Source organism: Macaca mulatta, chromosome 7 (assembly GCF_049350105.2).
Source record: "Macaca mulatta isolate MMU2019108-1 chromosome 7, T2T-MMU8v2.0, whole genome shotgun sequence".
NCBI lineage: Eukaryota > Metazoa > Chordata > Mammalia > Primates > Cercopithecidae > Macaca > Macaca mulatta.
The window spans coordinates 140,492,372-140,504,165 of NC_133412.1; the positions used below are offsets into that span (position 1 = coordinate 140,492,372).

General features: G+C 38.1%; 1 protein-coding gene across 10 annotated transcripts in view; it reads left to right on the top strand.

Annotated features, from left to right (window-relative positions):
• The window catches only part of PALS1 (protein associated with LIN7 1, MAGUK p55 family member), a 93,887-nt gene extending 83,110 nt beyond the window's left edge, over positions 1-10,777 (top strand). For all 10 annotated transcript variants that reach the window (XM_015143958.3, XM_015143959.3, XM_077941195.1 and 7 more), the window contains 2 exons: positions 2,337-2,447; positions 7,770-10,777. In XM_015143958.3, the coding sequence (XP_014999444.3) occupies positions 2,337-2,447; positions 7,770-7,946 (288 nt within the window). In that variant the 3' untranslated portion in view covers positions 7,947-10,777. The remainder of the gene's footprint in view (positions 1-2,336; positions 2,448-7,769) is intronic.
• Positions 10,778-11,794: the final 1,017 nt, after the last annotated feature.

An 11,794-nucleotide genomic window follows, 5' to 3' on the forward strand; every position in this document is an offset into this window, starting at 1 on the left:
GATTTACTATGTGAAATCACACAGGTTACTAAATCTCTTTCACTTTACTCCGAGGGGAAAACATATACATACTTACATAAACAGTTTGACTATTTCTTGTTCAAAATGCTTGAGACCAGAGTGTTTTGAATTTTAGGATTTCTCAGGTTTTAGAATATTTGCATATATATAATGAGCTATCTTGAGGATAGGACCCAAGTCTGAAATGAAATTCATTTATCTTATATATACCTTATTTACTTGGCCTGAAGGTAATTTTATTTTTCCTGGGGATATTGAATAAACTGTCTGCTCCTGTGTTTTGACTATGACCCATCACATGAGGCCAGGGGTGACATTTTCCACTTGTGCCATCATGTCACTGCTCAGAAAGTTTCAGATTTTGCATTTCAGATTTTTGGATTAGAGATGTTTAGCTTGTATATATACTTGTATGTATGTTCTGAAACTTAAAATACAGTAAATATAGTACTGGTAGTACTTTAATTTGAGTCTGTAAAAGAATTTCCCTTTTCTGATTCTGATATGAGAAAAATTAGAAAACTTCAAGATTATTTTTATGGTTTAAATACCACTGTTCAAATATTAACAAGTATCACAGTGAATGCTTGGTTGTATGAAAATAATGAAACTTTAGTTTCAGTTATTTGGCAGACTAAGCAAAAGCATAAAATTACTAACTAGTGCCTCTTAGCTTTCTATTTAAAAATGTTAATTTTAGGATGCCAATGTGGGTGGATCACTTGAGCTCAGGAATTCCAGACCAGCCTGGGCAACATGGCAAAACCCCATCTCTACCAAAAATTTAAAAAATTAGCCAGGCGTGGTGGCATGCACCTGTGGTCCCAGCTACTTGGGAGGCTGGGATGGGAGAATCGCCTGAGCCAGGGAGGCAGAGATTGTAGTGAGCTGCACTGGATCCAACCTGGGTGACAGAGCGAGCAGAGTGAGACCCTGTCTTAAAAATAAAAACAAAACAACAAAAAAACTAATTTTAGAAATTTTGGAGTTTTTAAGAAACTCCAAATGTTATGGAAAATTTTTTAATTTTTGTAGACCATACAGCTTTAGCATATAACTTTCCTTAATGTGGCTGCTGCTCATGTCAAATCAGGCAACATAGTCAGTGGTCATTAAAGAGATGTACGTAAAGGAGAATTGATTCTAAAATCGGTATTCTAAAATAGTAATTAGGGATTTTTGTTTGTGTTTTAGTGGACGAATGCGCTTAGGCTCTATACTCTTTCAGTTATACATTTTTGATTTAAGAGAAGTATACATATTTTTACTAAATTTCTTTAGAATTCTTTATATTATTTGGGCAAACAGGTTTTTAAAATTCTTACTTCTCCAAGAAAAATAGCTAACAGATTTCAACAAAGAACTCAGCATATTGTTTTAATCATCTTAATGTTTTTAGATAGAAACGGCATATTCCTATAATCTCCATTTTGATAGAGCACTTCAGTTTGAGCACACAGAGTCATGCATTGGTAACAAAGTGAAAACTGCAATCTCCAGATTCAAACATAGTCGTCTTTTTCTTAGATGTGCTTTTCTTGAATTGTCTTTTGCACATGTGAAGTTATGTTCTCTGATTTTGCTTATATTTAGTGTCTGGCACATAGTAAGGCAACTTGTATGATTCTAATTCCTCCAAAATGGATTTTTAATATGGTTATTGTAATCTGTATGTGATCTTATTAGCAAGGTATTTTAATATCACAGTTGTCATCCTTCAGTATCATTCACTTATATTTCATTACATAAAAGAGCAAGCTAAAATAATTATGTATATAATATATATAATATGTATATATACACACAGATATATATATGTATGTATGTGTGTGTATATATATACACATATATACACACAGAGAGAGAGAGAGAGAGAGATATATATATATATATAGCTTCACAGTATATTCTTACAGTGAATGGTAGGATCTTAAAAATATTGTGAATTGGGCCAGGTGCAGTGGCTCATGCCTATAATCCCAGCACTTTGGGAGGCCAAGGCAGGAGCATTGCTTGAGGCCAGGAGTTCAAGACCAGCCTGGGCAGCAAAGCAAGATCCTGTCTCTACAAAAAAGTAAAAAGTTAGCCAGACAGGGTAGTGCATGCCTATGGTTCTAGCTACTGAGGATGCTGAGGTGAGAGGGTCACTTGAGTGCAGCAGATTGAGGTTGCAGAGAGCTGTGATCACACCACTGCATTCCAGCCTAGGCAACAGAGCAAGTCGCTTAATCTAATATATATATCCAATCAGTATTATTAGGAAGTAATTAAATGATGCAAATTATTTTAAAAATCAAAATATCTCTTCTTTACAGTCATTGAAGACTCTTCGGAATTCAGATTTGAAACCATATATTATCTTCATTGCACCCCCTTCACAAGAAAGACTTCGGGCATTATTGGCCAAAGAAGGCAAAAATCCAAAGGTAAAGTTTTCACACTATTGTACTATTCCATTGAAGGTAAACATGAAACAGTCCTGGTCTAATTTGTCCTGGTGCTTAAAAGCTCCATTAGCTTGAGCTTTCAAACTGATTATTCTTTCTGTAATATTACTTGCCCAAAAATTGCCATGGTTGCCACTGGGTTGGACTATGGCAGCTTTCCAAAGTTGGGGCGTCTACATATGGTAACTTTTGAGCTTCTTCACATGGGTCTGTGACATTTCTAGGGAGATGTGACTGCCACCAAAGTTATCAGCCAACTCTTCAGGATTACTGACTTTTCTCTGTAGATACTCCACATTTTCAGGGAGCCAAATTTGAGTGTTCTTGCTTTTCTCTTCTTTTTATCCCACTGAAAATTTATGTTCTGCTTTTCTTCTCCCTTTGGTCTTCTCACATGGTTTGGAACAGAAAAATGTTTTTAAATTATTTTAGATCTATACTAGATACGGTTGAGGTAGTCCATGTCACATTAAACATTGATAATTAAGTGAATGATAATATATGTTATTAATAAGAAAGCATTGAGCTTTTATTTAATTATGTAAGATGATAACTCTGTCAAGTGACTTACTGTATCAAAGTACATGTTCTTGTTTTTTTGCTCCTTATTTATTAAATAGATCTATTTTTGAGAGGGCTTACTCAGATTGCCTCATTTCATTGACTGTGCCTTTAAATCTCCTTAAAGATAGTCATTAAAAGCATATTTACATTCCTTTCTTTTGATTCTGTTTTTTGTTTTTTGTTTTTGTTTTTTTTTTTGGTCATTGTTGTTTTGAGATAGGGTCTAACTCTATTGCCCAGCCTGGAGTGTAGTGGCATGTTCATGGCTCACTGCAGGCTCAGACTCTGGGCTCAGGTGATCCTCTCACCCCAGCCTGTCCAAGTGGCTGGGACGATAGCCATGCACCACCATGCCTGGCTAATTTTTTATGTATTTTGTATAGACAGGGTCTCACTGTGTTGCCAGGTTGGTATTGAACTCCTGGCCTCAAGAAACCCTCCTGCCTCAGCCTCCCAAAGTGCTTGGATTGCAGGTGTAAGCCACCATGCCCAGCCTTCCTTTCATTCTTTTTTTTTTTTTTTTTTTTTTTTTGAGATGGAGTCTCGCTCTGTCGCCCAGGCTGGAGTGCAGTGGCGCAGTCTCAGCTTACTGCAAGCTCCGCCTCCCAGGTTCACGCCTTTCTCCTGCCTCACCCTCCCGAGTTGCTGGGACTACAGGCACCCGCCACCACGCCTGGCTAATTTTTTTGTGTTTTTAGTAGAGATGGGGTTTCACCATGTTAGCCAGGATGATCTTGATCTCCTGACCTCGTGATCCACCTGTCTCGGTCTCCCAAAGTGCTGGGATTACAGGCGTGAGCCACCGCGCTCAGCTTCCTTTCATTCTTGACTGTCCACCACAACACATTAACCCTTCCTCTTCCTCTTCACCCTCCAAAATATCTTTTTTCACTCTATGTCTACCTAACATTTATTTATTTATTTTTTTTTTGAGACAGAGTCTCGCTCTGTCACCCAGGCTGGAGTGCAGTGGCGCGTTCTCAGCTCACTGCAAGCTCTGCCTCCCGGGTTCACGCCATTCTCCTGCCTCAGCCTCCCAAGTAGCTGGGACTACAGGCGCCCGCCACTGTGCCCAGCTAATTTTTTGTATTTTTAGTAGAGACGGGGTTTCACCGTGGTCTCAATCTCCTGACCTTGTGATCCACCTGCCTCGGCCTCCCAAAGTGCTGGGATTATGGGCATAAGCCAGCACGCCCGGCCAACATTTCTTATTCAATCTATATGTGAGGTAGTAATTTTTAATGTCTTAGGCTACAGACATAAATGACCTTCCCATCCTACATGATGAGCATAATTCTGGTTGCTTTGTCTAGGCTAAGTAGGCTAGCTGGTTAAAGTGTAGCACTGCACTCCTTTTTCATTTCCGCCATATACCTACAAATTCATAAGTAACTGGAGTCAGAGTATTTGTTGTCCATAGCACTTGGAATGATACAAAGGAAATAGGCAGCATGGTCGCTGGCTGTTCTTGAGGAGGATCACAATATAACAAGAGAAACGTGATTAATACTATATAAAATTTAGTGTCCAATAACTACTTTGGTAGAACAGGAACTCCATGATTGTTCGAGGAAAAGGATGCACACTGAGGACCAGAGTGTACTCCATTCTTCCTGTTCAGCCTAATTTTCCACTTCCTAACATGCACCCTTATTTCTTTTTAGGCCTTTTTTCCAACAAGGATTCGCTATTATATGAAGGACCATAGGACCATAGACCATTCCAAAACATGTTAAGCACCTTTTTTTTTTTTTTTTTTTTTTTGAGATGGAGTCTTGCTCTGTCACCCAGACTGAAGTGCAGTGGCGCAATCTCGGCTCACTGCAGCCTCCGCCTCCTGGGCTTGAGCGATTCTCCTGCCGCAGCCTCCAGAGTAGCTGGGATTACAGGCACCTGCCACCATGCCCAGCTCTTTTTATTTTATTTTTTTTATTTTTAGTAGAGATGGGGTTTCATCGTGTTAGCCAGGATGGTCTTGATCTCCTGACCTCGTGATCCGCCGCCTCTGCCTCCCAAAGTGTTGGGATTACAGGCGTGAGCCACCGTGCCCAGCCAGCATCTTTCTTTTGTTTGGTCTCTGGCAGTGTTCTAATGGAATTTTTATCTACTTCACTTAGAATTGGCCATCCTAAATTTTAGGTCTGTTTTTTTTTGTTTTTTTGTTTTGTTTTGTTTTTGAGAGGAGATTCTATGTCACCCAGACTAGAGTGCTGTGGCATGACCATAGCTCACTGCAAGCCTTGAACTCCTGGACTCAAATGACCCTCCCATGCCAGTCCTATAAGCTGGGACTATAGGCATGTGCCACAGGTCCTAGCTTATATATATTTTCAAAGCAGGACCAAAATGTTTTAACAATATGCAATATATTTAATTTTCTAATTAGAACTTTCTGATTCTTTTTCTTTGCTGAAGTATATTTCACATACAATAAATACATGCATTTTAATTGTATAATTCAGCAAGTTTTGGAAATGTATACCTGTGTAACCACCATGCCTATCAAGATTTAGAACATTTCTATTACTCTAGATAGTTTTCTTATGCCCCTTTGAAGTTACTGCCCCTCCATTCTTTCTTTCTGGCAACCACTAATCTGCTGTCACTATAGATTTGTTTGGTCTGTTCTAGAAGTTCACATAAATAGAAGCATGCAGTTTGTTAAAGTTTGTGTCTGGCTTTTGATCGGCATGTTTTTGAGATTGATCTGTGTTGCGTCTAACAGCAGTTCATTCTCTCTTAATGCTGAGTAATATACCATGATACTAATATAGCACAATTTATTCATTCTTAAGTTAAAAAATATTTGGATAAAATTTTGAGGGCCGGGCACAGTGGCTCATGCCTGTTATCCCAGCACTTTGGGAGGCTGAGGCAGGCAGATCACTTGAGGTCAGGAGTTTGAGACCAGCCTGGCTAACATAGTGAAACCCCATCTCTACTAAAAGCACAAAAATTAGCCGGGTGTGGTGGCATGCACCTGTAGTCCCAGCTACTTGGGAGGCTGAGGCCGGAGAATCACTTGAACCCAGGAGGTGGAGGTTGCAGTGAGCTGGGATTGCACCACTGCACTCCAGCCTGGACAACAGAGTAAGACCCTTTCTCAAAAAAGAAGAAAAGATAAATGTATGTTTTAACTTTATAAAAAACTGCTAAACTGTTTTTAGTTTACTAAATTGATATAGAAGGCCAGGTGCAGTGGCTCACGCCTGTAATCCCAGCATTTTGAGAGGCCAAGGTGGACGGATCACTTGAGGCCAGGAGTTCAAGACCAGCCTGGGCAACATAGTAAAATCCTGTCTCTACTAAAACTACAAAAAAAAAATTGGCCGGGTGTGGTGGTGCATGCCTGTGGTACTGGCTACTCAAGAGGCCGAGTTCGTGCCACTGCACTCCAGCCTGGGCAACACTCACTGGGTGCAAAATGTAACCAACCAGTTATCTAATTGTATTCTGAATCTCTGAATCTGTTCTGCTAGTATACAGGCTTGAGAGTGGCTATCTGGTAATATGAACTTATTGTCAGTTTTGCCTAGTTCAGCTAAAAATTTTGAGCTAAAACATTTTGTTTCATCTTAGTCGTGGATTGTAATTTGAAAGAGGACTTCAGACATAAAGTACTAAATAAGTGATATAAGGTATTTTGGCATAAAATGAAATAATGCCTTAAATTTGATAAAAACTAGGTGGATTGGGGGCTTTAGCATTTTCATTTCAACTCCAGTACCACAAAGTTTCAGTTCTCTGTGGAGTCCTAGAATGTTCAGTAATCTCGAGCTTTTGGTAGACATGAGTTTTAGCAAAAATGTCAGTGTGTTCAGTTACAGTGGTGAAGTAGATTCCCTGCTGGGAACAAAGGATTCTGTGTGCCATATTCAGATGTACAACATTCCAGAATGAGAATTAGAGAGCCATGCAAAAAACTGCCTCAGGACTAGCCAGAGTTGTCATATTTTTAATATGTTTTCTTACTGTTACGGAAGTTCAAACAGTTGAATGATATGAATTTTTTTGTACTGTGGGTCCAATATAGTACTGATGTGTGACTTTTATATCTGAGACATTTTGTCTTGAGTTTAAATTAGTTGTCTTCATTGGCAGGGGTGATTTGGGGTGAGTTTCACTTTCTGGAACATATGTGCCTGATAATTAGAGGGTTTGGGATAAGTTTTGCACATAGCGTTGCTGCCTGCTTATCTTTGCAGAATGGCCCTTTCCTTCAGTCAGTATTTTAAAGTAGGCTGTTCTATATAGTTTCCCAAACTTTGGTAGGATACTTTTAACTGTCTGCAGCAGACAGTAAAGGGCAAGGGCTCGTTACTAGAGCCAAAAGTAGATGGCATTTTAGGTCCTTGCTCCAACAAGAAAGGTTCACTTCATGTTACAGAAGATGTTACTATTAGGAAGAGGTTATAGTGTTCTAGAATGTTTGAAAACAAATGTTTGTAGGGAATTCAAAGTAACAGTCTGTGTTCTTGAAGCTTGTAGTCTTGTTGGTGAGATAAGACAATATATGTGAAAACCTAAATAGTGGTATAAAACAGGATATATTGAGTCCCAAATGGTTCATAATGTGAGTCCTGAAGATGCCAAAGCAAAGGAAACCAGTGTGGCCATGACAGGGTTGGAAAGGAGCTCCTGAGGTTGGGAGAGACAGAAGGAAGGCCATCTCTGACTCATCCTATATTGTTTGGTTAGAAAAGGAATTATCTCACAGTTTTTATCTTCTCTTTGCAGCCTGAAGAATTGAGAGAAATCATTGAGAAGACAAGAGAGATGGAGCAGAACAATGGCCACTACTTTGATACGGCAATTGTGAATTCAGATCTTGATAAAGCCTATCAGGAATTGCTTAGGTTAATTAACAAACTTGATACTGAACCTCAGTGGGTACCGTCCACTTGGCTGAGGTGAAAGAAACATCCATTCTATGGCATGTTGGACTTGATCTGGCAAAAACTGCCAGTAGGAAGATTGCCCGACACTGCAGCAAGTTTGAGGATAGGGTGGAAGGCAGCAGTATAAGCTGTAGATCTGTTCTTAGATCTCTTGAATTAGTGAGAGGACAGTTCCCTTAGGCAGTTTGTGCACAGCATCCTTTATTCTCTATACATGGCTTTAGCGGTTTTTGCCTCATTTTGGGATTCTAAATGGAAGCTTTCAACAGAGCATTCCATTTTGTCCTGTTAAAACCTTTTGTTTTCACCTAAACCCTTTCTGCTTAGTCGTATCTGTGAAAAACTTGTATACACAAGTGTCCATGTCTCACACAAATATTGATGTGATTACACTTAAGTGTTAAATCATTTACACTTAAATGACTTCATTGGGAATATTGAGCAGAGGGATTGTGCTTCTATGCACTGGGCAAGGCAGTATTTGCTTAGGAGACTAATTTAGTCATCAGAGATACTTTCCTAAAAAGGAAAAATAAAAAACAAAATGGTGCCACTTTGGGTTGGAGCTGCTTTGTTAGGCTTGAATTCATTTGTATGTCTTTTAATTCTTAAAAAAACAAAAAACATTCCATTAGAAGCACCAGTTTTTTTGCTCAAATTTTGTGGATCAGACTCTACACTCAACACACTCTAATAATCTACTTAAAGATACACAAAATATGCTGATCTTTTTTAAATTATGATTTTCTGAATTTTTTTTCTTAAGTCGTCTCAACTGATTTACTAACCTAGCTCATCTGCATAGTATAGTAGGATGTATGTTACATTTTTATGAATGGCAGGTATTCATTATAATCTGTATTGACTGTTAAAAAGTTTCTTCCTCGTGATGCTAATAGTTTTTTATATACATGGGAGGACAGCACATTTGACAGTTTTCGCATTTTTATGTATGAGCACAGTATTCTATGACTGTGCTACATATATATAGGTAATAAACTGGAATTCTGTTGATGAATATAGCTGCTGTACTGTATATTAATATTTAATCAACAAATGGTCATTGAAAACACTTGTTTAGCATCTGAATAAAATTATATATGTCCTTGGGAAATACTATGACAATTGACTTTAAGATCAAAAGGAAAGGAAGACCTGGAAGTCATTTGAATATTTTAGGAAAAGAATATTAGAGAGAAAAAGGTATTACATATATAGAAATAGGTTTTTAACCTAACAAGGTCTGCCTCTCATGACCAGAATGCAACAGCTTGGTAAATCATAAAAAACATTTAAGCTAATAGGATTTTTGTACTGTCTCTATAGCTGTAGCTTTAAAATTCAACATGTATAATTGGCATGGAAACTTAATTTGCAGTCTTTTCAAGCCTTTAGGATAGTGTGATGTGTGACAAACAACCTCAAATGTGAATGCCTTGATTTTATTTTTATGGTGACTTTAGCTACAGCATTTCCTATTCCCAGAGCTAAACACTGGAATAATACTGACATCATTTAACATTAAGCAATTGTGTTTAAAGAGTAATTTGTGTCATGTATATATTTGATTTTTTTTCCTCTTCTACGTAATTTTATTTGAACAAATGTAGACAGTTTATATGTTGCCTTTTTGTTCAAATTTGCATGGCCTATTAAGTTGGCTGGAGAGTGTTTTATGTGGAAATATTTTCAAGATAATGTTCCTTAGGAAGAAAATAACATTTTTCGGTTGAGGGAAGGAATGCCATACATACTGTCTCTTCAGCTCTGAAATACTCCAATTTAGAGCCAGGAAAAATCACAGGTCACACCGATTTTTGGCATTTAAAAGCTAAGGAATATACTTAGCACTTAATCTTTTCAGTTTTCCAGTTTACTTCTCAGGAATGAAGGGCAGTCTATGGTTGACAATGGAGTTTTGTGATCTGCTTATTGTAACTGACAACTGTTTTCAACTCTAAGAGCTAAACTATTGGCAGTTCATGTTAAGTTAGAGTGAGGTTGTAGGTAGTGTCAGTGAGTGGCTCTTGTGCCCACTGTAGACATTAGGCCTGCACTAGGGCCATGTGCTGTCAAGATTCAGGAACATGGCTTTAACAAGTAGATCTTGTACCAAGGCAGAGGCCATGCCATGCCGTACTTTTAGGAAGTCTGAGGTGATAAATATTTCAAGGTCAGTGAAGTCCTATCATTCTCCCCTTCCTCATCAGCAATGATAGAAATGTCCCAGACTTTTCTAAATCCCAGTGATAAGGATGTGCTGATATTCAACACAGTCCTTAAAGTGAAAAGTGAGTTGTTGCTGACCTCCACAAAAGAATACGGAAAAAAGCCTTGCTGTACACCTAGTTGTACAGCCACTCTGGCCAATTCTATTTCCTGTCCCTCTGTGGTTCTGACTGGAGACCCCATTGTTGGGGGGGGAGGTCTTACCCATTTAATATAGAAATGATATGAATAACTAATGCAGTGTACTTGGAAAATCCAAATAAGGAAGTGTTAAGGTTGGTGCATATATTTCTCAAATTTTCATTGTCAGAACAAATGGATGGAGAATATTATTTAGACTAATCCAGATTTGCTTTCTATGAAAATCAAATGTCTGGATTATTTTCCTTTTCTCATGGCCTAAGAAATAAGTATTGATAAGGAATGATTTGAATGTAATTTTGTGAATGTGTGGAAAATATAAAGCAGGGATTTAGCCTTAATAAAGGTAACCTTCTGACATCTGTTGTTAATCCCCCTTTGTACTCTTATCCTGTATCTGCACTCTGTTATTTTGAGATGTCATACTGTACACTGTATTGTAAAAATAAAAGTAAAATTATATTTCAAATTTTAAAAGCCACTGAGCAATTTCTATTGGTATTTGCTCTGCCACTCAAGGTTTCCACACATGTAAAGACCACCCTTCAAGTTTTTGCCAAAATCAAGACCATTGGATCCTCCAGGCACAACACAAAATACCTTTTGATTTGTTCTTTACAGTGGGGTAGTGCCCCCTGTTGGCACAGATATAGGTAGGTCCTGTTTCCTTAATTATTAAAACCAACAACTAAGTGTATTAAAGATGGACAACGCAAGGCTGTTAACTTGGAAGTTTTCTGGAGAAGGAGTTATGTAATATTCAGGCAAATGGACCTTATGTGCAGCCTGGGATTTGAGGACACTGAGGCAGCATGTGAATTGTTGGCAAATATATAACATACTTTGTTTCTCTTCATTTCTCCTTTTTTTCTGCTATACATCTCCCAAAGGTCATAAATCATACACCAACAAAGTTTCTTACGTATATACACCTGCCACTGCAGTTCAGCTTTCCATTCCTATTCCTGATCTATATTCTTCCCGTTTCAGATAACTGATGCCACACAACAAATTATGTGTCCGTTGTTTTCTCGATTTCTTTTTAACAAATGCTAAACTAAAATCATCTGCACTTTTGTAGGCATTTTAACTAAGGCCAGTACATTCCAGGGCTTTAAGAAGCCACAGGAGAATTCTAGGGTCCTTTGGCTTGTTGCTTTAAGGTGAATATTGAATTTACCTAAATGTGGAAAACCACTATCTGGATCCCTACTTCAAACTAATTTTTGCCTCCTAGAAAGGCAGTACATAATGCTTAAAATGTAAAGATCAAATTAAATCAAATCATACTTGACTTGCATTCCAGCTGTGCTCTTTGACTTGTCAAAGCCTCAATTTCCTCATCTGCAAAATGGAGATGGTAGAATTTACAGTTCAGCAGGATGTTGGGAAGACGAAATGTTAAACAAACAGTTACCTATTTTTAAAGTACTTGTGAACTGAGTTGTTGGTTTTCCAGTCATTACTGAATTTACACTGAACCTAAGATTTTAT